Source organism: Typopeltis vanoorti, chromosome 3 (assembly GCF_054136105.1).
Source record: "Typopeltis vanoorti isolate ZY-2024b chromosome 3, IOZ_Tvanoo_1.0, whole genome shotgun sequence".
Classification (NCBI taxonomy): Eukaryota; Metazoa; Arthropoda; class Arachnida; order Uropygi; family Thelyphonidae; genus Typopeltis; species Typopeltis vanoorti.
In genome coordinates, this window is record NC_143551.1 from 2161579 (window position 1) to 2184656 (window position 23078).

The window sequence follows — 23078 nt, forward strand, 5'->3', positions numbered from 1 at the left end:
TTACAAGAGTATCGATCAGATACAAATTTTAAAGAAGTTCTAAAATGGCAAAAGAACTGAGGGAAGAGGTGGATGGAGAACAAGAATTTAAAACTGGAACGGAAGTTTGACGACGAAAGAAGACACGACAATTTGACTACGAGCATCACGACGAAACGCCACAATCGCCAGAAGATAAATTTAGAGTGAATGTGTTTTATGCACTTCTAGACGTTGCAATGTGTTCGTTAATAGAACGTTTTGAAACTAAAAACATATTATGATAATTTCAATTTCTTGTATAGGTTACTACAAATTAATAACGAAGTTTTACAAAAAAATTGTGACGAATTAGAAATTCTCTTGAAGGACGGCGATAATAAAGACGTAAATGCAACAGAACTATATGATGAGTTATGTGCTTTCCGGGATATTTTTAGGAAGGATAATTTAAATATTCAAAACCCTTTCGATATTCTTAATTTTACTGTGTCCAATAATTTAACTTTCCCTAACTTTTCAATTGCTTTAAGAATACTGTTAACCTTACCTGTTAGTGTACGAGCGGTGAACTTTCCTTTTCCATGTTGAAATTGATTAAAACCTACTTAAGAACAAGTATGTCACAAAAAAGGCTTGTTAGTTTGGCGTTAATAGCTATTGAAAATGATATATGTGCGGAATTAGACGTTAAGACCATTATTTCTAATTTGTGAATATGAAATCAAAACCCCTAAAATTTTAATTAATAAAATTTCAAGTATATTTATGTAATTTAATTTATTTTCTGTTATTCTGTAAAGATGTTATTTTTTGAATACTTATATTAAATGTTCTAATTATTTCTGAATTCTTTTATTTTCTCATTTATCTTGAGTTTCTTTTATTTTCCTAAAAGATAGTTCCACTTATAAAAAATATTAAACAATTTTTACAAGTTACTAAGAATTTAGTAACTTCTAAAATGCAAGAATTTTTTTAAATTTTAGTTCAAATAAATTTTAACTTTAATTAAAATTCATTTTAATTTTGTTAGCGGTTCGGATCGGTGAGAAGGTTATAATCCCTGTATCATTATATTCAACGATTAAAGTGAAGTAGCTTTATCAAATTTTGCTTTAACTTTTGAGAATTTTTTGAAAATTCGGGTTTTTAACGATTATCCTGCCTAGTCAACACCCTCGGTTCGTTACATTTAGCGAACCAACGTGTAGCTAAAAAAAAAAAAAAAAAAAAAAAAACAGCTAACGCCTTTTTATTCCCGTATACGCGAGTAGGCGAGGCCATTTAGCCCTATCTAACTTTTGGAGACTGAATGGGCAGTTCAATCTCCACTGGTACCCAATCAGAGACAGATGGCCCAAGGCTATCACTAATTAAGCGGTACGCAGTGAAGAGAGACGGCTCAAATGTGCCGCCATCTCGTGGTCCCTAACCCTAACACAATATATATATTTTTAATGTCTGAAATAATGTGGGTTCTACGGTCGATTTTCTTGAGTTTACAGGACGAAAAACCCGAGTTTCCGGGAGGAAAAACCTGCTTGCCCGTGCCAGAGATCGACTAACAACGTGTAGCTGTTCTGTCAAAATTTATTTAAGAAATTTCAAATAATCTTCTTCTTCTTCCTTATACCCTCTTTTACCTTGCGGTGTCGAGGGTCCATTGATCATCGGACCTCACTCCGTTTACAGGATAAGGTGGTCAGCCTTATGCCCCGGTGTATCCTATGGCCTGTAGTGTTGAGTTCTCAAGACCAGTTTGCCTGCATTGCGGGATGAAAACCCCAGAGTAAACTGGGGAAAAAACCCTGCTGTCCACGCCCAAGACTGGCTAACTTGGATATGGCTGAGGAAGATCCTTCAGCTCCTCACGTCACCGACGGGAATCGAACCTAGGACACTTCTTACCCACACACGCCCGGATCGTCACAGTGGCGCTTAAATAGAAATTGCATACGGGCGACAAAGAGCCTAGCGCCAGCTCTGACCACATGTTCAGTGGTCGGTGAAAGTTCTACTCTTCAATTGCATCAATCTTGTGACTGGTAGCTCAGCAGTATTTACTTAGTGAAAGCATATGTAGAGTAATATGCTCAGTCAGCCATGTGCTTACTATTAAAATAATTAATTTCTTGGCAATTCTGGATATAAAGTGACATAAAAGCATTGCAGGTTAGTCACGAAGAGTCCGCGGACGATTTATAATAAAAACCAAGAATTTTTGGAGGAGAAAATTTCTCCTGAACATTTGGACATTGTCAGTTATTTGTAATTATATTTTTACAGTTATTTGTAATTATATTTTTACAGTTATTTGTAATTTATAAAATAGGTACATGATACGCCCTGCTTATTGGAAGTGTGGAGTGGCTTGAAAAAAGTTATATCTTTGGTCTTTAGAGCAGCGCTTCTAGATTGTTAAATATATATTATTATTATTATTCCTGATACCTCCAAGGAGTCCGAAGACTCATCATATATAAAAGCAATAAAAATAAATGAAAAAATCCTTAACTCAACCATGGTACGAATGGGTTTCTTTCGTGGTTAAGGAACCATATAGTAATAATAAAATACCACCTGTACAAAATACCACCTAATACACATTCTTGAATGCCAACAACTTTAAGCACCTTTTTAATATTATATTCACTTCAGATCTTTCACGTCTGTGGTCGCTAATCTTTGTTCAAGTGTTCATTTGAGTTATGAATCTAACGTAAGTCAGATTCATAACTCAAAATCTGTCTTAGGTGTATGCATACAAATACTAGAAGCATCAGAAATAAGCGCGAAGAATTTGTATCATTAACTAGTACATTTTGGTCACATATTACTTGTATCGGTGAAACTTGGTTGACAAAAGTTCATATAGTTTCAGGAATAGGCAAGGGCTATTATATTTTTAGAGAAGATAGGAAGAAAAAAAAAAGTGGATGGTGGGGTGTTGTTAAGGATAGCTGCAAAGTTACTACCAACTAAGTTTGAGGTTTGTTGGAAGTGTATTTTAATCTGTTTGGTGTGGTGTTGTTAAGGATAGCTGCAAAGTTACTACCAACTAAGTTTGAGGTTTGTTGGAAGTGTATTTTAATCTGTTTGGTGTGAGATAATGGTCAATAGGGCTATGTGTTATTGTAGGTTGCTGTTATTATAGGCTTACGGGTGAAAGGGTAGATTTAGATGACATAATGGGGATATAGATTGGAATGAGATGTCCTGTGGAAGAAGGGAATTGAAATTTGCTCCTCGGAGACAATTTTTGGAGGTAAAAGGTTTACTAGGGAACCCTCAGATCAAGTGTGCCAGATTTGGTGATATCATCTGAGAAATTGTCTTTATCCAAGGTTGTCATTTTGTCTCCAATTGGAGATTTGTCATTTGGCATTATCTTGGGAGGTATGTAATCATATTGGATCCTAGGTTAAGAACAGATATTTGTGGAATTACAATTCTGCTGATTTTGTTAAGCTTAGAGGACAACTTGGAGTAATGTTGTAGTATGATATACTGCAAGGAAAAGATGGCAGTGATGCATGAGAAATATTTAATAGGTATTTCAAGGTAGCAATGCCAGACTGCATTCCTAATGTTAAGAAAGGTTGAAGTTAAATAGATTAAGCATGAGTTGTGAAAAAAGAAGTTGTTGTGGAAGGAACATAAGCTGATATGTGACCAACAAGTCCATGAACAGTACATGCTACAGGCAAGAAAAGTGACATGCATGGTAGAAGAGGCTGAATCACATTTTGAAATGAAATTGGCTGAACATCTAAACATCCGAAGTAAATTCAAAGGAATTCTTTCACTATGTTTTGCTTAAAAAGAAAAATGTTTATGGAAGGCTATCTTTGAATGCTGTTGGTAGGAAGGTAACAGAACCAGAAGAAATAGTTGAATTACTGATTGATTGTTTTGTGAAGCTTTATCATCAGAATGAAGGTGTAGTAGCTGATGAGACAGGTGTGGATATGATCTTTGAAGTAGAAAAACTTAGGAATCTAGCTTGAGATATTAAAAAATCTCAATGTGAATTCTTCCATAGGATTATATGGGATTTCAGTGCAGTGTTGCATGATTACTCAAGAGAACTTGCCTTGCCATTAACCATGCTTTTTAATTTAAATCTCAGCTTAGATGTAGTTCTAAGATCATGGAAGGAAGGTATGAGAGTTCTGCTGCATAAAATAATCTGATACTTTTTAGAGGTCAACATGGCTTCTTAAGGGGGAGGATGTTTTACCTTAGCAATTTACTTTGTTTCTATGATAAAGTAACATTAAAGTTGGATAAAGGTCATGCTTATACTGTTATATTATTGGATTTTGCAAAAGCATTAGACAAAATGCTGCATACAAATCTGTTAAGTAAACTAAAACAAATGGGAATGGATACAGGATTGTTGAGATGGATAAGAGGGAGGGTGTCAGATAGGCATCAGAGAGTAGTGTATGGTGGAGCAGAGTCAAAGGTAAAATAAGACTAGTGGTGTTCTACAAGGCTCTGTTCTTTGTCCATTGTTGTATACTGTATATCAATTTAGAGTGATATTCAGTTGTTTGCTGATGATGTTAACTTGGGAAGAGCTATAGTATATAAAGATGATGTAGCAATCTTGCAGAATGATCTGATATTGCTTCCTTCAAACAATCCTTTACCACTCCATGCATTATCAACATTCTTTCATGTAGCTTCTTATGCCATGGCACTAACATCAGCATATTCTACTTGTCATACTCATACGACAAGCATTGCAGTGCTCAAACATCTAAAGTTTGAAGATCATTTATAATAAGTGCCCTGAACTGAACACTGATCTCTATAGTATCCTTGATTATGAGAAAGCAAACCTAGTCAAATTTAGTTCTCCCATAAAAGATCTTGATGAAAGATCTTTTATGGGAGATTATGGGAGAAACACTATATTTAGTCCTGAAGATATTTTCAGGTGCAAACTTTGTTTGCTCTCACTGGGATAAAGGATTAAACTAAATCTATTATAGTCTAACCTAGTGATAAATAAATTTTCAACATCTTTCTCTAAATCCAGAGTAATTTTTAAAAAAGGTGATAAACCTTTTGGCAACTCCCATAGGCACAGATGACTTGCTACTGCTTCTGCCTGGTATCTCCAGCTCTGGGCCTGGCTCCCACTGAAGAGACCTCAATAAAGGTCGAAACTAGTCTGGGTAGATGGCCAATCCCTTTAATGCATAACAGTATACATATCCACATAGGAAATGTGTTTTGCATTATGGGAGATACTGGGTTAGAAGTGCCTGGTAGCTTGCTCCACCTTTGCCACGAGTTGCCTTGGTGTTGCACTACTTACTGGATAAGATAGTACAACACTATATTTAGTCCTGAAGATATTTTCAGGTGCAAACTTTGTTTGCTCTCACTGGGATAAAGGATTAAACTAAATCTATCATAAAAGATCTTCTTTGTCTACTTTTGATAATGCTCAGCTCAGCTCAACAGTCAAGACGAACTCTTCTCAGACCGACTTAATCCAAACCTTTCCTGGCACAATCATATCACTTCTATAGCATCATCAGCTTCCAAGAAACTTGGCATCCTTTACTGGCCAAGATGGTAGTTCTCTGCTGAACAGTTACTTACCCCTATATAAATACCAAATCCAACCAACATCAGAATACTGTTTTCGTGTATAGAGGCATTGCACTTAAGACTCCCCTGAAAATTTTCGATGCTACTCAGAAAAGGGCAGTTTAGTTGATAAATGACATTTCTCTTACAGACTCTCTTCAACCACTTTCCTCATAGAAGATCAATTTCTGCATTGTGTCTCTTCTACAGATATTTCCAAGGCCATTGTTCAGCCAAACTAGAATCCATCATTCTACCTATTTCTGCCAGGAACTTGTGCTACAGCTGCTCAGCATCTTTTTATAGCATACTCACTGAACTTGCTACTCCTAGTCATTCATTTTACTTCCATCTCCATTCTGTAGAACAGTCTTCTGCCATGAAGCATTTTCCAAGGATTGCAATCTTTAACAGTTTAAGAAGAACATCAACAGATTACTCTATTCCTAACCCTGCCCTCACATGGCATCTGTTTGCTATAGCCTTTTGGGTGTGGGATAAAAAAAAAAAATGTCCAAACTGTCTCCTTTCTCATAATCACCAGTTTTGTAGTTCAACATAAACCCTTTCTCGACTAAGAATTTGACATGTCAGTAACCTCCAAGAGTAAGACTGCATCACCTTTTTTTTTTCTCTGATCAGAGACAGAATGGGTACAGTGTTTATGGATACTTATTCTAATCAGATATTTTTTCAAATTTACTATTATACATATTCTAACTTTTCCCATGAAGCATGAAGTTTTCTTATCTATCTCTATGCTGTGCTGTTTTCCTTTTATGTTCTATTTTGTCTTTCAGTTTTCTTGAGGAAAACTGTTCTGTGTGTGCCATGTTCAGTTTTCAGTTATATTCTTGATATTACTATTCCAAAGTTATTGTTTTCTTTTCTATTTTTCTCCTGTAGAATTTTTCCTGTTACTTTATTGTAATTAATTTCAGATTTATTTCCCTTCTTATCCTACTACTACTACTACTGGTAGCTCTTCTTTCATTGTTTTATTTTATTTTATTTGTTTCAATTTCCCCCTCTCCCTAGTAATCAATGTAATTTTATAAAAATGCAGTTATTATTATTTTTTTAATTTACCCAAGTTGATTATTGTATATATTCCTTAGGCATGAATTTCAGAGGACATATTACAAAAGTTGGTAAAATAGCTCAAAGGATTACTTGGACGTTGACAAAACATGTTAACAAGTAATTACTATTACTATTATTATTACTATTATTACGGGCAACTCCAGGGAGTCATTAGACTCATCGAGGGAGGCCCCAAATCATGTTCATCACAACTATTTGACATTCATACAGTACCTATCATACCTCGCCTTAAACTCATTCACTGTCACAGCATCCACCACAGACTCAGGGAGCGCATTCCACTCATTCACTACTCTAAAAGTAAAGAACCCAGCTCTAACACCTTTACTAACCACACTTTTGCCCAGTTTCCATGGATGTCCCCTAGTCCTCCCACAACCAGCCCTGTTCTCAAAAATATCTTCTGAATTAATTTTATAGAAACCTTTCAGTAATTTGAATGTCTCAATCATATCTCCCCTCCTTCGCCTATCAACCAATTTTTGCAACCCACAAATCCTCAACCTGTTCTCATACGGTTCATTCCACAGACCTGCTATCATCTTGGTCACTCGCCTCTGGATCTTCTCCACCTCCTCCCCATCAAGAAGAAACCTAGGTGACCAAATCTGAGCACAGTAGTCTAGATGGGGTCTTATCAAGGCTCGATACAGAGGAACAATAACCTGCTTGTCTCTGCTTGTCAACGTATTCTTCAGCAACCAAGTGATTTGATGAGCTGATTTGGCCACTTTTGCAATGTGTCCCCTAAATTTCAATTCCTTATCTACCAACACTCCTAAATCTCGTGCCTCATCAATTTCCTGGAGCACGGTTCCACCAATGCAGTAAACTGCCTCCAATCTTTTCACCCCAAAATGCATAACCTTACATTTTGCCACATTAAACTGACATCCATTCTCCTTAGCCCAGACCTCCAATCTATCCAAATCATCCTGCAAAAATTTGACGTCATCTGCATTCACTATTGCCCTACCCAACTTTGCATCATCCGCAAACAAATGAACTGTTCCTCTCAGATCCTTTCCTGTATCATTTATGAACAAATTAAACAGCAGTGGTCCAAGAACAGATCCTTGTGGCACACCACTAGTCACAGGCCGTCTTGTGGACTCTACTCCTGAGTAAACCACTCTCTGATATCTCTCCGTCAACCACCCTCCTATCCATCTCACCAACCCTATGTCCATCCCCATATGCCTCAATTTACTGATTAGAATTCCATGTGGTATCCTGTCAAAGGCCTTGGCAAGGTCCAGTAGAATCACCGTAAACCCATTACCCTTATCCAGTTCAGCCGTCACTGTGTTATAATATGTGAGCAAGTTACTGAGGCATGACCTACCCTTCACAAAACCATGCTGTCCCCGATACAGTATCCCATTTTCTTCTATCCAATCTTGTATTTTCCTCTTGACTATTTTCTCTAAGACCTTGATAATGATTCCTGTTATGCTGATTGGCCGGTAATTTTCAACAGCAGCCTTGGAACCACCTTTGTGCAGTGGAACTATTTTCCCCTCTTTCCACCCCCTTGGGACTGACCCAGTCCTCAGGCTCAAATTAAACAAAATGGTCAAGGGCACTGACAATTCTTTGGCCGCTTCACGTACGACACGAGCTGGTATACCATCCAATTCCACAGATGTATTGACATTGAGGTTCTGTAATAGACTAGTTACCTCTACTTCATTCATCACAATTCCAGTATAAGCTGTTGGTTCTTCCATTCCTGCAAAGTCACCACCTGGGTGATATACTCTTGCAAAGTGCTCGCTCAGTAATTCCACAATATCAACTGATTCGGTTACCTCCCTACCCTCAGCATTTTTTAAGATCATTCTACCATGAGCATTTTTCCTTTTACTTGCAACATATTGAAAAAACTGTTTGGGATTCTCTTTAGCCTGCGTGGCCAATTTCCTTTCGTAATCTGCTTTTGCTTTTCTTACCACCCTTGTTACCATCCTGGCCTGAGCTTTATACTGTTCCTGCGCCTGATGGTCACCCTTCTCCTTAAAATTCCTCCACAATTGTTTCTTTTTTTTCAGCTCAAGCTTAATAGTGTTATTCATCCATTTAACCCCTAATTGATTTATTATTCGGACTGATATGGAATGATAAGGAAGTTATTATCCCTCTTTATAACGCTATGATTCAGCCACATCTTGACTACTGTGCATAGATTTGGTCACCTGACTTTCTTGGAGACTAGGAAGGGATAGAGAAGATTCATTGATGAGTGACTGATCTGGTGATTGGTCTGTGGAATGCTCGCTATGAGGGTAGGTTGAAGGTGTGTGGGGTAAAAAGTTTACTTGATATCAATAAAGAGGGGATATATTATTATTATTATTATTACATGACACCTCCAGGGATTCCAAAGACTCATCGAGGTAGGGTATCTACTCCACAACTCTCCGTCTCCACCACTCAATCCGTCAACTACAATGAACCGCAACTACTTTCATCATCTACGATAATGCCATCTGTCGCCGACCACCACTAGTATTTTCACAGACAATAATAAACATCCATGCTCATGGCAGGATTCGAATGTGCAGCCTTTTAACAAACATCCATGCCCATGTTGGGATTCGAACCTGCTGCCTTTTAGCCTGAGAGCGGATACGCTAACCACTCGGCCAACCAGGCCGCCAAAGGCTAAGTAAAAGTTTCTCTGGTCAGTGACTAGACTTGAACTCGAAGTCTATCTTCAGGCGGTTTAGTACTAAGGAGTGCAAACACCACTTCCACTGAGCTACACAGTTGCTAATAGAATCTTTTAATATATTGAAGGAGATTTATAAAATTTCAAAGGAAATTTTTCAATATGCGGGTTCGAATCCTGTCGTGAGCATGGATGTTTGTGATTGTCTGTGGAAATACTAGTGGTGGTTGGCAGTAGATAAACCACTCAATCCATTTGGAGGATTGAGTGGTGGAGACAGAGCTGTAGAGCAGGTGCCCTCCCTCGATGAATCTTTGGACTCCCTGGAGGCGTCAAATAATAATAATAATAATATGTGACAAATAGAGAACTAGGGGCCATCTGTGGAAGTTGTGTAAGAGTGTGATTAGTAGAGTAGGGGTGTGTGGACCAGATGTTTTGCATGGAGAGAGGTGAATGAGTGGAATGGATTGTCAGAATTAGTTGAGTTCCCTGACAGTGAATGAGTTTAAGGAGAAGTATCATAGGTTTTATGTGTATAGTAGTTTGGATCTCTCTCTCTCTCTCAATGAGTCTCCAGACTCCATGGAGATTATCATCATCATCATCATCATGCCTATCAAGGATTTAGGCCTAGAGTGGCCTGTTCTGGCCTTAGAAATCATTGTGAATCTTTTAAGAAGACGTCCTGGTTTTCTTTTTCCTAATGACTTGTACTTTAAGGCTTGATTTGTAATCCTTCTGTTTTCATTTTTTTTGAAAGTTTATTTTTCACTTGGTTAGAGTATAATAATTTAGTTTAATCCTTTATCCAAGTGTGAGCAAACAAAGTTTGCACCTGAAAGTATCTTCAGGACTGGGGTAAGGTGGTACAACACCAGGGAAACTCGTTGCAAAGGTGAAGCAAGCTACCAACACGCTTGTCTCAGTATCTCCTATAATCTCCTATAATGCAAAACACATCTCCTTGCAGATATGTCTAATGTTATGCATTAAGGGAAGGGCCACTACCCAGACTAGTTTTGACCTTTATTGAGGTCTCTTCAGTGGGAGCTAGGCCCAAGTTGAGATTATTGAGGTCTCTTCAGTGGGAGCCAGGCCCAAGCTGAGATACCAGGCAGAAGCATTAGCAGGTCATCTCTACCTATAGGAATTGCCAAATGGTGTGCCACCCTTTTTTAATAAATTACTCTGAATTTAGAGAAAGATGTTGAAAGTTTATTTTTCACTTGGTTAGAGTATAATAATTTAGTTTAATCCTTTATCCAAGTGTGAGCAAACAAAGTTTGTGCCTGAAAGTATCTTCAGGACTGGGGTAAGGTGGTACAACACCAGGACAACTCGTTGCAAAGGTGAAGCAAGCTACCAACACTCCTGTCTCGGTATCTCCTATAATGCAAAACACATCTCCTTGCGGATATGTCTACTTGGATAAAGGATTAAACCAAATTATTTTACTCTAACCAAGTGAAAAATAAACTTTCAACATCTTTCTCTAAATCCAGAGTAATTTATTAAAAAAGGGTGGCACACCATTTGGCAATTCCTACAGGTAGAGATGACCTGCTAATGCTTCTGCCTGGTATCTCAACTTGGGCCTGGCTCCCACTGAAGAGACCTCAATAAAGGTCGAAACTAGTCTGGGTAGTGGCCCTTCCCTTAATGCATAACATTAGACATATCCGCAAGGAGATGTGTTTTGCATTATAGGAGATACTGAGACAGGAGTGTTGGTAGCTTGCTTCACCTTTGCAACGAGTTTCCCTGGTGTTGTACCACCTTACCCCAATCTTGAAGATACTTTCAGGCGCAAATTTTGTTTGCTCACACTTGGATAAAGGATTAAACTAAATCATTATATTATTCTTTGAACATGTTCCATCTATCTATGTTTATATTTTTAATTTTTTTCTATTACTGATTCCTGGTTTAATTCTTTCATAATTTCTTTGTTTCTTTTGTGATTAAATAGAGTATACTTTGGTTTTTCTCATAAACTTCATTCAGCTGTTAATAATCGTTGTTTGTCTTTTTGTTTTATTGTTCAGATTTCACTTCCATACATTAGGACTGGTTGGGTTAATGTATTGTATACTTTTAGTCTGGTTTGTTTTTGAACTAGGTTTGGTTTAAATATAGAGTTAATTACACCTGCTATTTTTAAATATTTTGCAATTTTTAGGTTTATATCTTTTTCATTTTCATATGTAATCATACAACCTAGATAGTTAAACGAATTCACCTGTTCTAAAATCTTGTTATCTCTTACTATTTTAGTTCTTACTGGATCTTGTCCTTTAACCACGCTACCGGACATGACGTCTATAGATGTCAAGGTTATCATGGATGCAAAGTGCATATTAAAATTGTACTACCATTGACATTACATTGAAATATATGATGGATACGAAGCGTATGAGGATGCATATTTGATCCATAATGGCCGGTAAGGTGGTTAAGGGCCATAGTTTTTGATTTTTCTGTTGATATTATCATGCTATAATCTTTGGCTATCTCATTTAGATTTAGAATAGCTTTCTATAAGTTATCTTCAGAATTTGTAATTATTATATGGTCATCGGCAAAAAGGAGAGTGTTTAATTTCACAGTAGGAGAAAGTTTAATACCTTAATGGAAATTTTTATTCCATTTTATTATTATTTTGTTTAGGTAAATATTAAAAAGAGTTGCTAAGAGGAGAACATCCATGTCGGGCTCCTTGGTTTATCTCTGTTGTATATGATAGCTCATGATTTAATCTTATTTGTATTTGATTATTTTCATGTATACTTATGATAACTTTTAGGATATTATTTGGTATTTGTAATAATATTTCCTATTAACTAAACAATGAACTGAATCGATATTATAACCTATGTAGACTAATGAATGATTTATTATTGATATTCAGGCCTCCATGGAGTCAAAAGACTCATCGTGGGAGGCCCTTCTTAGGAAACACAAAGTTCATCATACCACTCCTTGAACTCGTGGACTGTTCTTGCTCTTACCACTCTCTCAGGCAATGCATTCCATGATTCAACCACCCTCAGTGCAAAGAAACAACTCCTCACCCTCTTGCTCACAGCTTCCTTTCATAACTTCCAGGGATGGACCCTTGTCATCACTCCTTCCTGCCGTTCCACCAAGCGAATGAACTCCCCAGTGTCTATCTACCCTGTAACTGCTTCTCAACAGTTTAAAAGTCTCGATCATGTCACCTCTCCTTCTTCTATCCACCAAACTCTGCAGTTCTCTCAGTCAATCCTCATAACTGACATTGTACAGTCCTGAAACCATCTTTGTTATCTGCCTCTGTACCCAGTGGCGGCGCTAGGGTCTTTGCCGCCTGCATGCAATTTCTAAGCGACCCTGTAGCGATCCGGGCGTGTGTGTACCCCAGCGGCAGCACCCGCATGCTCTGAATGCCCGCTTCCGCCGGCCCTGTCTGTACCCTTTCCACAGTTAATTTATCCCCTTCAAATCCTGGGGAACAAATTTGAGAACAATAGTCTAAGTGTGGTATGATCAGGTTCTTATACAACGGAATGATAACTCTTTCCTCTCTGCAAGTCAGCATCCTTCTCGGTATTGCAGCAATCTTCTAAGTTACCTTCACTACCTTTGCAGTATGTTCCCTGAATTTCAGTTTTTTATCAATCATCATCCCCAGGTCTCTTGTCTCCCCTATTTCCTCCAGTACAGCTCCTCCAATTGAGTATGCATCCTGCTATCGATGGATCCCAAACTTCAAGACTTTACAGTTTGCTGTATTAAACCAACATTCCCCATTCATTTGCCCATCTGCCTAGTTTATTCAAATCCTCTTACAGGGCTGCCACATCTGCACTATTACTGATAACCCTTCCCAGCTTCACATCAAGTAGTGATGACAGGACAGTGGTAAAAAACACTGACCAGGCATGCAGTCAGGAATACATATCCATACTTGAAGTAGAAAAAGCCATCAAAAGCCTGAAATGTGGAAAGGCAGCAAGAGTAGATGATATTCGATCAGAAATGCTCAATTATGGAGGTATAAAAGTTGGTTATTGTATTGTATTCCTTAGGCATGAATTTCAGAAGACATATTACAAAAGTTGGTAAAATAGCTCAAAGGATTACTTGGACGTTGAAAAAGCATGTTCCTCTGGCGCTCTCCGTAGCGTAATTGGAAGAACGACGGTATGTTGCACCCTTCAATTGGAAAAGGCATCAGCTCGAGTCTTGTCATGAGGGGAGGAATCTTTATATTGACTTTTTCAATCAAAGGTGAGTTAGCTGATCTCCTACAGAGGTAGCAGGGTTTTTTCTCCCGGAAACTCTGGGTTTTTCATCCTGCATACAGATAAATCGGCCCTTCAGAACACGCAATTTACAGACAAAAAAAACACTAGCTGTGGTGGTGGCGATGAATCTTCCATGATGAATCTTCAGACTCCTTGGAGGTATCACGAATAATAATAAAATTCTTACAGTGGCTGCACTGAATAGTTCACATGGCCTGGACAGAACAATGAATTCTGGATGATTGGAGTAGAACTCTCATAGTATCCATATATATAAAGGGAAATAAAACTGAATGTGAGAATTACAGAGGTATTTCTCTACTGAGTTCCTGGTAAGATATATGCAAGTATACTTGAGAATCGGTTGAGAAGGATTTCACTAATGATCCATTTGACTAATTCGATATTTAAACCCATGTGCTTTAACTTAAATATCAGCTTATCATGTGGCACCCTGTCAAACGCCTTTGCAAAATCCAAAAAAAATAGCAGCATATGCCTTTCTCTCATCAACTGCTCTTGTCACTTTATTATAAAAGGCAATCATATTACTAAAGCAAGAGTGCCCCTTAACAAATCCATGTTGATTCTCACAGATAACATTATCCTCCTCTGCCCAACACTGTATGTAGTCCCTCATATATTTCTCCAAGACCTTAACAACTACTGATGACACACAAAATGGCCTATAATTAGACACTTCCAGTCTGCTACCACCCTTGTGCAGCAGCATTATGTCACCTTCCTTCCATTCCTTGGGTACCTTTCCTGCAGCCAGACTTTATTGAAGAGCTAGGTCAACGGAGCTGTAAGTTCTTTAGCACATTCTCTCAAAACCCATGGTGAAATGCCATCCAGTCTCACAGGTTTACTGATATCCAGAGTACTCAGTATTTTGAACACACTCTCCTCTTGCACCTCTAAACCCTGAACCTGCCCTATCCCTCTAGTATTAAAACCTTCTTCTCCACTAAGTCCTCTGCATCAGTCACTCTATTCCCATTTATATCTCGCAATGTCATTCTTCCAGAATCATTTCTTCTCCTACTCTGGCTACATAGCTAACAAATTCCCTAGGATTTTCTTTGGATCTTAGTGCCAATCTCTTCTCATATTCCTCGCCATACTAGTCACTCTCCTGGCCTGTGTCTCATATTCTTCGTGTATCTGCCCTCCACTCCTCTCCTTATATCTCTTCCATAATCTTTTTTCAGCTGCAGTTCCTGTTTGATATTGTTTGTCATCTACTTTACACCAAATGGTATCTGCTTCTTCACCCATGGAATACAGCTTACTATTGCTGCTAACAAATATTCCTTCACAATTTTCCAAGCACTATCCTGGCCTTCCAGTTCTGCCCTCCATGGAACTGCCCCTACTTGATACCTAAGACTATTATAATCACCTGCCTTATAATTCCATGTGTGTTCCCTTTTCTTTTATACATCTGCATGCCTATTGATCTTCCAAGTCCAAACCACGTGGTCAGTCTCTCCAACTAGTGGGAGAGATGTTATCTCACTTATTATCAGCTCTTTTGATGCTATGACCAAATTCAGAACTCTTGAACTTCTTGTTCCCTCTATTACATGTTGCCTAAGACATTTGTCCCTCAATAATTCTAGAAATTCCAACCCCTTATTACTACTGTACATGCATTTTCCTCTTCCCAGCTTATACTGCTGGAATTAAAATCTGCTATAACAATCATTCTTCTTAAGTTTTAAAAGAGGTAAACCATGAGTAGGCATATCGGTACACAATAAATAACGGAAAAAACTCACGTAGAAAGATTATTTATTAGTATAATTTTCGCCTGTGTGTCACAGGCATCTTCAGTACATTAAGCTCAAAATTAAACACTAACTGACAATTCCAAAAAGGAATTGTCAAAAGGCAGGAACTATTAAAACACTGGTTCATCGGGCCCACTCCTTTTGTTCTACAGACGATCTTTTACAGAAAGAACTACAATACATAACTTCTTGCTTTCTATCTAATGGTTATAAGGATTGCTTCATTAAAATAACTTTGAGTAGTTTTAATATGTCTTCCTCTTCAAACACAGAGGAAATAACGCACATTACTATCCCTTATGTACAAGGCATCAGTGAACGTATAGCAAAAGTTTTAAAACCACTGAATATTTTTGTTGCCTTTCGACCGTTTAGAAAAATCTCCACCTTTCTCACTTCTCCTAAGGACAAGCTTCCACATCTTAATCATCCAGGTGTCTACCAGATTCCGTGCTCTTTGTGGATTATCTTATTTCGGACAAACGGGAAGATCTGCCTCTATTCGGCTAGAAGAACACCAATCTTATATTGAATACTTTAAACCTGAAAAGTCTGGACTTTCTGAACATGCCATCTTCACTAGACACAGAGTTCATTGGAGAAAGACAAGAGTTCTTCACAAAAGTCAGTTTCTCATGGAACGCCTTTATAAAGAAACATGTGAAACTCTACTTCATTCTCCTAACTTAAACAGATCCGACGGCTTACGTCTATCCCCTTTATGGGAGATAGTACTTTACAAATCAGCTAATCTTTCCTAACTTTTTATTGTATTAATTTTTTTTTTTTTTTTAGGAAAGTTATTGACCTTTTTAGTTATCTTACACCAGCTACTACTTAGGTGCCGCTTTTTTGGAATTGTCAGTTAGTGTTTAATTTTGAGCTTAATGTACTGAAGATGCCTGTGACACACAGGCGAAAATTATACTAATAAATAATCTTTCTACGTGAGTTTTTTCCGTTATTTATTGTGTACCAATCATTCTTCTTGCACTTGCCAAGCTCAACTGCCTAAACATCTCCTGCTCCCCACCCTCTGTACTTTGTTGGTTTGTAGTAACATCCCCCTAAATATCCTGTCTTGGCCACTTCTACCTCACACCATATGCTTTCAAAACCATCAATGTCACTGCCTTCCAAAGTCTCCACTCTTAGAGGACATAAGTCATCACTCATCATAAGCAGTACTCCACCACCACATTTTCTTTTCCTATCCTGCTGAAAAATGCTTTATCGTGCTACTTCAATTCGTGTTATTATATCATCCTCCGTCAACCACATCTCAGAGATCCCAATAATCTTTGGCCAGGCTGATGCCATCCGTGTCACCAATTCATCTCCTTTATTTCGAATACTCCTGGCATTAGTATAAAGCATAAAAATGTCATTTCTTTTATACCTATCATTATCCCCTCTCGACCCCACTGGATTAGTGTTACCTGATGTTGTCCTGCTTCCCACAAGAGGCAACCTCTGCTACCATCCACCCTGGGAATTCTATTTTCCCTGCATTGACACACTGACTGGTTCAGAAAACAGCAATCTCTCCAGATGCCTTCGTCCTTCTTCATTCAAGTGCAAGCAGTCTCTCACATACAGTTCTCTTCTGTCCGCAAATGTTCTCCAAGCATCCACGTATTCCAGTCCTCTCTTCTGACACATTCTGGCTATTATGCTTTTCTGCTCAGCTTGTCACTATCATACCTAGGCAACACACACACACACACACACACACACACACACACACACACACACACACACACACACACACACACACACACACACACACACACACACACACACACACACACACACAATATTTCCTCTCTGTGTTTCTTTTGCACAACCTCAAGCAAGAATCTCAGATCTCTCGCTGTCCGATTCACATTGCCTCTCAAGTCATTCATGCCCACCATCACATTCATTTCATCCATCCTTTCACCCCTCTTAATTGTCATAGCCACATTTTCTATCGTCCCTTCAGGCAAACACTCCTGGGAATGTTTGCCTGATGATGATAATAATAATGGGACAATAAGGCCCTGTTTCCATTGTTGAAAGTTTATTCCAGTGTTTAAAGCTTGATTTATGGCAAGGAGTTTGGAATATGTATTATACCCAGCATTTTTGAAAGCGTCTTCTCTAATTCTGTCCATCCCTGGGGACTTTCCTGCTTTGGTTTGATCTATTGATATTTTTAGTTCCTTTTCAGTGAAGTCTTCACAATTTATTGGTAGAGTGGTGGTTAGATGCAGGTCCACTAGTTGACTTGAATGTTGGGGATTATCAGCATTCAGTAATTCTTGAAAGTAGTTTCTCCATTCTTTCATCAAGTTCGAATTTACTGATAGCTGTCTACCATTTTTGTCATGTGTGACAATATTTCCACTTCTTTTTGTCTTATGGTGACAGATATAATTAATCATTTGAAAAGTCTAGTATCCCCAGTTTGATTATAATTTTGAAGTTCCTCACAGTATTTATTTATTTGATTTTCTTTGACTCTGGTCATTAGTTCATTGACCTTGTTATTTAAAATGTCTAGTTTATCTTTATTTATTTCATTCCTGTTTAAGCAGTAGAGTTTCCTTGCTTTATTTCTTTCATCTATATTTTTCACTTTCAGGGGTAATCCATTTTTCTCGAGTCTTTTTTGTTGCTGTTTCTGAGAATTTTGTTGGATGTTATGTTTATTGCTTCAATGATACCCTTATACTTTTCATTAACTGGATCTTTAAGAATGTTTTCCATATTGTCTTCTAATGTGCTGTGCAAAGATGCTGCAATTTGTGGGTTATTTAGTTTGTCCCAGTTGTATTGTTTCTTTTTAGGCTTGTTATTTTTAGAGGCTTTTAGTGAAAGTTTAATGTGGGCACTGATTATTCTGTGGTCAGAGTTTAGTTCAACCGTGTTATATTATATGCTCGACAGTTCTTGATTGATCTGATCCACTTTCCATTGATTAGTACATGGTCTATTTGGTATTGAGAACCATTTGGATGTTCCCAGGTCCATAGTCTTCCTTTCAGTTTGGGTGATTACCATGTTATGGCTATTGCAGAAGTTCATAAGAGAATGTCCATTGTTATTTGTGGTTTCGTGATAAGATGTTTTTAGTAGTATTGGCAATGTCTTTACCAATTTGGGCATTAAAATTACCACCAATGAGTGTGACATTGTGAACTGGGATGTTCATGACAATTTCAGAAAGATCTCTGTAATAGGTGGCTTCATCTTCTGTAGGAGCATATGTGGATATAATTGTCAGTTTTGGGTTGGTACTTATGGTTATGAGGAGAATTCTTTCAGACACTTTTTTTCAATTGATGTTACTTTTTTTCTTGAGCATTATTCCAACCCCTCCAGTACCATCATTGTTTGCTGAGTTATAAATAAATCTCCATTTGTTGTCAGCTGATGATGTTTCATTCACTTAATGATTGTCAGTTCTCCATATATGTTTTTGTATACATATAATGTCTATGTTGACTTTTTCTGCTCCTCTAAGTAGCTCAAAAAGTTTTCCAGTTTTCTTGAGTGTCCGTGGGTTATATGTTGAGAAGATGAGATTAGATTTTCATAATTTAATTTGATCACACTTTCTTGTACCTTTATTCAACCAAGAACTTCCTGGAAGGCTTTGACTCCTTGGTATGCATAGTAACTGTATCAGCAGTTGAGGCACAAGTCTGTGTGGAAGTAGCTGATGTTATCGCGTTTCCTTTTGTAATAATCATTTAATATCCACATATTGGGTGATTGGCCCTAATATGTTTTACCAGCCACGTTAGCCTACTGGGAATTTACCCAGGGTCTCCAGGGGCACCACAAGGAGGTGTGACTTGGATTTTAACCCCCATTCACGCTTACACTGTTTAAAAAAAAAAATAATAATAATAAATTGGTAGTTTATTATTGGCAATGAAATAGTCCATTACTGATTTTTGATCTCTAAGAAAGAAAAATTCATGAGGATCTTTATATATATATATATATATATATATAAAGTTATTGATATTTTTAAGTTTTTATAAGATGTCGAGTTCATTTATTTATTTATTTTTTCTTTCTGTTTTCTTGAAGATATTTTTAAGAAAAATTCTCCATAATGTGTTTTTCATATTTAAGGTTAAATAACTAGTGTTCTGTTTTAGCAGCCAAGATAGTTGATTGTTGGGAGTATACATTATATTATCAACAGTGAAAATGGATAAGAATATAATTGAAGATAATGTTGCATCATCATCATCAGCTGGCTCAATCAATGAAGACATGTTAGAGATTTGGAGAGTGTAAGAAGCTTCTAGTTTTTTTTTTTTTTCTTACAAGATTATTTTAGAAACTTAAACTTATTATTTTCCTGTTACTTGAATAACTAGGCTAAAAATATGTTCATTTACTTTACTTTTAATGCTAATAAAGCAATTGCATGAACTGAAGTATAACTAATTGCTTCTCTCCATATGTTGAGGCTTAAGTGCTGTGAGGACATCATCTTGGAGGCTTAATGGATTGAATACAGCAAGGGTTCCCAAATTGTGTTCCGTGAAAAATTATCAAAATTAATATGAGCCTGGAATGGTTTTAAATGCTGCAACAAGTTCAAACATGTTTGAAAATCAGGTTCTCCTCATTTTGCATGTGGATTGTGCTATTAGGCCAGCGCGCTGGCTGCCAGCCACACATGGTTGTCGACACCTCCAAGAGCGAGTGAAGTATGGAAGTATCTATTCTAGGAAACGTGCAGTCACAAGCAAGGTTAATGCGATGCGATACAGCCTGATTTGGTGATAGTGTGCGCTTAGCTTTACATTGAATACGAGACCGATGATACTTGACTCGAACCAAGATGTTCCGTTAAATTTTCAGAATTTGTGAAGTGTTCTGTTGTAGGAAAAATTTGGAAAACGCTGGTATACAGCACTTGGAAATGATTAAAACAGATTTTAATACTTCCTATATTTCGTCTCAGTCACTGAGACATCTTACAAAAAACTAATGTAACATATACATAAATACCACACAATACTAAGCTAACAATGTGGGTGACTCTAAAGTCCTATCTAGGTGCACCCTCTATGGGCGATTGTAGGTGGCCTAGAATGTAAGGTGGGATCTCTGATTATTGATGTTTCCCAAATCGTCGGAAGTTTAATGCAACCATATTTATTTAGATTTGGTTCATTTCTGAGAACTGCTGCAGATTCTAAAAATAGTCTCTCTTTTTTGAATTTACTGTGGTGGAGCATGGTGGTTTTTTTCCAAGAGATCCTGTGGGTTGTATCCAAGACATGGTCAGCCAGGCCTCACTGACCATAGTAGGAAATAGGAAGCATAGACTATTATTATTTTCTATAACTATAATTTCTATAATTGTTATTTGCTATAATGTAGACTATTGTTAAGGAAAAAAAAAAAAGAAAAATAACAATAGTCTACCTTTCCTGGACGCTAGTTACACGCCTTCCTAATGGTACACTTTTCTTCACTGTATATAGAAAACCTATGCACACAGTCAGATACATTCACAAACTCTTCCACCACCATCCCACTCCACATTATAGCATTATTAAAACTCTAACAAAGAAAGCCCACAATCTTTGTTCCATGGAACTGCCCTTTCAACTGAACTTGACCACATATACAACACCTTTCTCTCCAATGGCTACAGCGATTATAGTATTAAAAAAAATAATCAGTTCCTCCCCCCATTCCCCTGCCATCCTCTTCAGAATGAGTTCTGAAATGCCATCACCATACCCTACATCCATGGCACATCAGAAAAAATAGCCAAGACTTTAAAAAAGTACAACCTTCACACAGCATTTAAGCCCCACTGCAAACTTGCTACCCATCTTCTTTCTACAAAAGATCAGCTCCCTCCTCTCTCAGTGCATGGAGTTTATAAAGTACCCTGTTCCTGTAAGCTGGCGTACTTTGGACAGACAGATAGATCTGCAACTATCTGCTTAGAAGAACACAAGTCATACATCTGCAACCATGACTATGGTCAGTCAGGCCTGGCTGACCATGTCTTGGATACAACCCACAGGATCTCTAGGAAAAAAACCAGCATGCTCCACCATAGTAAATTCAGAAAAGAGACTATTTTTGGAATCTGCAGCAGCTCTCAGAAATCAACCGAATCTAAATAAATATGGTTGCATTAAACTTCCGAAGATTTGGGAAACATTAGTCATCAGAGATCTCACCTTACATTCTAGGTCACCTACAATCGCCCATAGAGGTCGCACCACCTAGATAGGACTTTAGAGTCACCCGGGTAGTTAGCTTAGTATTGTGTGGTATTTGGGTATATGTTACATCAGTTTTTTTAATCCCTGAAGAGATCTCAGTTACTGAAATGAAATATAGGAAGTATTAAAATCTGTTTTAATCCTTTCCGAGTGCTGTATACAATGCATTAATTAAGCCTCCAACATGATAATTGTTTCTTTGAAAGAAACAAAATAATTTTGAAATTTTCTTGTCAGAAAAACCATCAGATATAAACTAGACGATACCATTAGGTGGTTAGGTGGTTATTTATGATAATGCCTTACAGTATAAACAACACCAGTGGAACAAAATTATTATTATTTTCCTGACTTCCATGCAGTCATATCTCATTATGGAAGGGCAATGCTAGATGACATGCAGTCTGTCATACCACTCTTTGAACTTATTTACCATTTGCATGTTTATTTACTACCTTCTTGCACAATGCATTCTGTGCTCATACAGCTCTCCTTGTTCCTTCCACTTGTTCTACCACATGAAAAATTTCTCTGGTGTCAATCCAATAATAAGTTTCCAACAGCTTAAATCTCTGTCATATCCCATTTTGATCTTCTGTTGACAAAACTCTATAGTTTGCATGCCTTCAGTCTAGCCTCATAACTGACTATGTACAGTTCTAGTATCATTTTTGTTATCTCTCTCTCTCTCTCTCTCTCTCTCTGCATCCAATGTGAGGTTATTTCATCCCCTTCAATTCCCTGTGACCAGAACTGAACACAGACGTCCAGATGCATTCTAATCAAAGATTTATACAATGGTACCACCACCATTTTATTTCTTGTGATGAGAATTCCTCAATAGTGCAGCAATTTTCTGATATGTCATCACAATCTTTGCAATATGCCCTCTGAACTTCATTTTTCTGTCTACAAACACCTCAGAATACCTTGCTTCCTTTACTTCTTCCAGTATCACTCCACCAGGTGAGTGTGAAGCATCCCCATCTGTGATTTCCAAATTTCAGAACATTACATTTAGTTGAATTAAACTGATCTATCTATTAATTTGCCCACCTTTGCACTTATTCAAATCCTCTTCAAATCTGAATATCTCCCAATACAGTAACAATATTATTGACGTAAAAACTGAAAGTAATCATCCCTGTACTGAACCCTGTGCCACTATAATTGTATCTTTCCTACTCTCGATATTGCTCCCCCATATACATCTCTCAGAAAGCCAGGTTCCAAAACCAATCCACTAACTAACCTCATATCCAAACCCATCTATTTCAGTTTGTCATATCGCATCCTGTCAAGAGCATTTTCAAAATAAAAAAAAATGACAGTGTATGCCTTACCCTTATCCAATGTTTTTGTTACTATGTTG

The 23078-nt window shown here is 37.5% G+C and overlaps 1 protein-coding gene across 11 annotated transcripts in view; it reads left to right on the forward strand.

Annotated features, from left to right (window-relative positions):
- The first annotated feature begins 1967 nt into the window (after positions 1-1967).
- The window catches only part of LOC150107864 (endonuclease V-like), a 299756-nt gene continuing 278645 nt past the window's right edge, over positions 1968-23078 (forward strand). Inside the window, exons 1-3 of one of the 11 annotated variants that reach the window (XM_090415396.1) lie at positions 1968-2154; positions 11642-11810; positions 19604-19741. In XM_090415396.1, the coding sequence (XP_090271522.1) occupies positions 19656-19741 (86 nt within the window). In that variant the 5' untranslated portion in view covers positions 1968-2154; positions 11642-11810; positions 19604-19655. The other 10 variants (XM_090415386.1, XM_090415387.1, XM_090415389.1 and 7 more) reach the window with 10 other exon arrangements.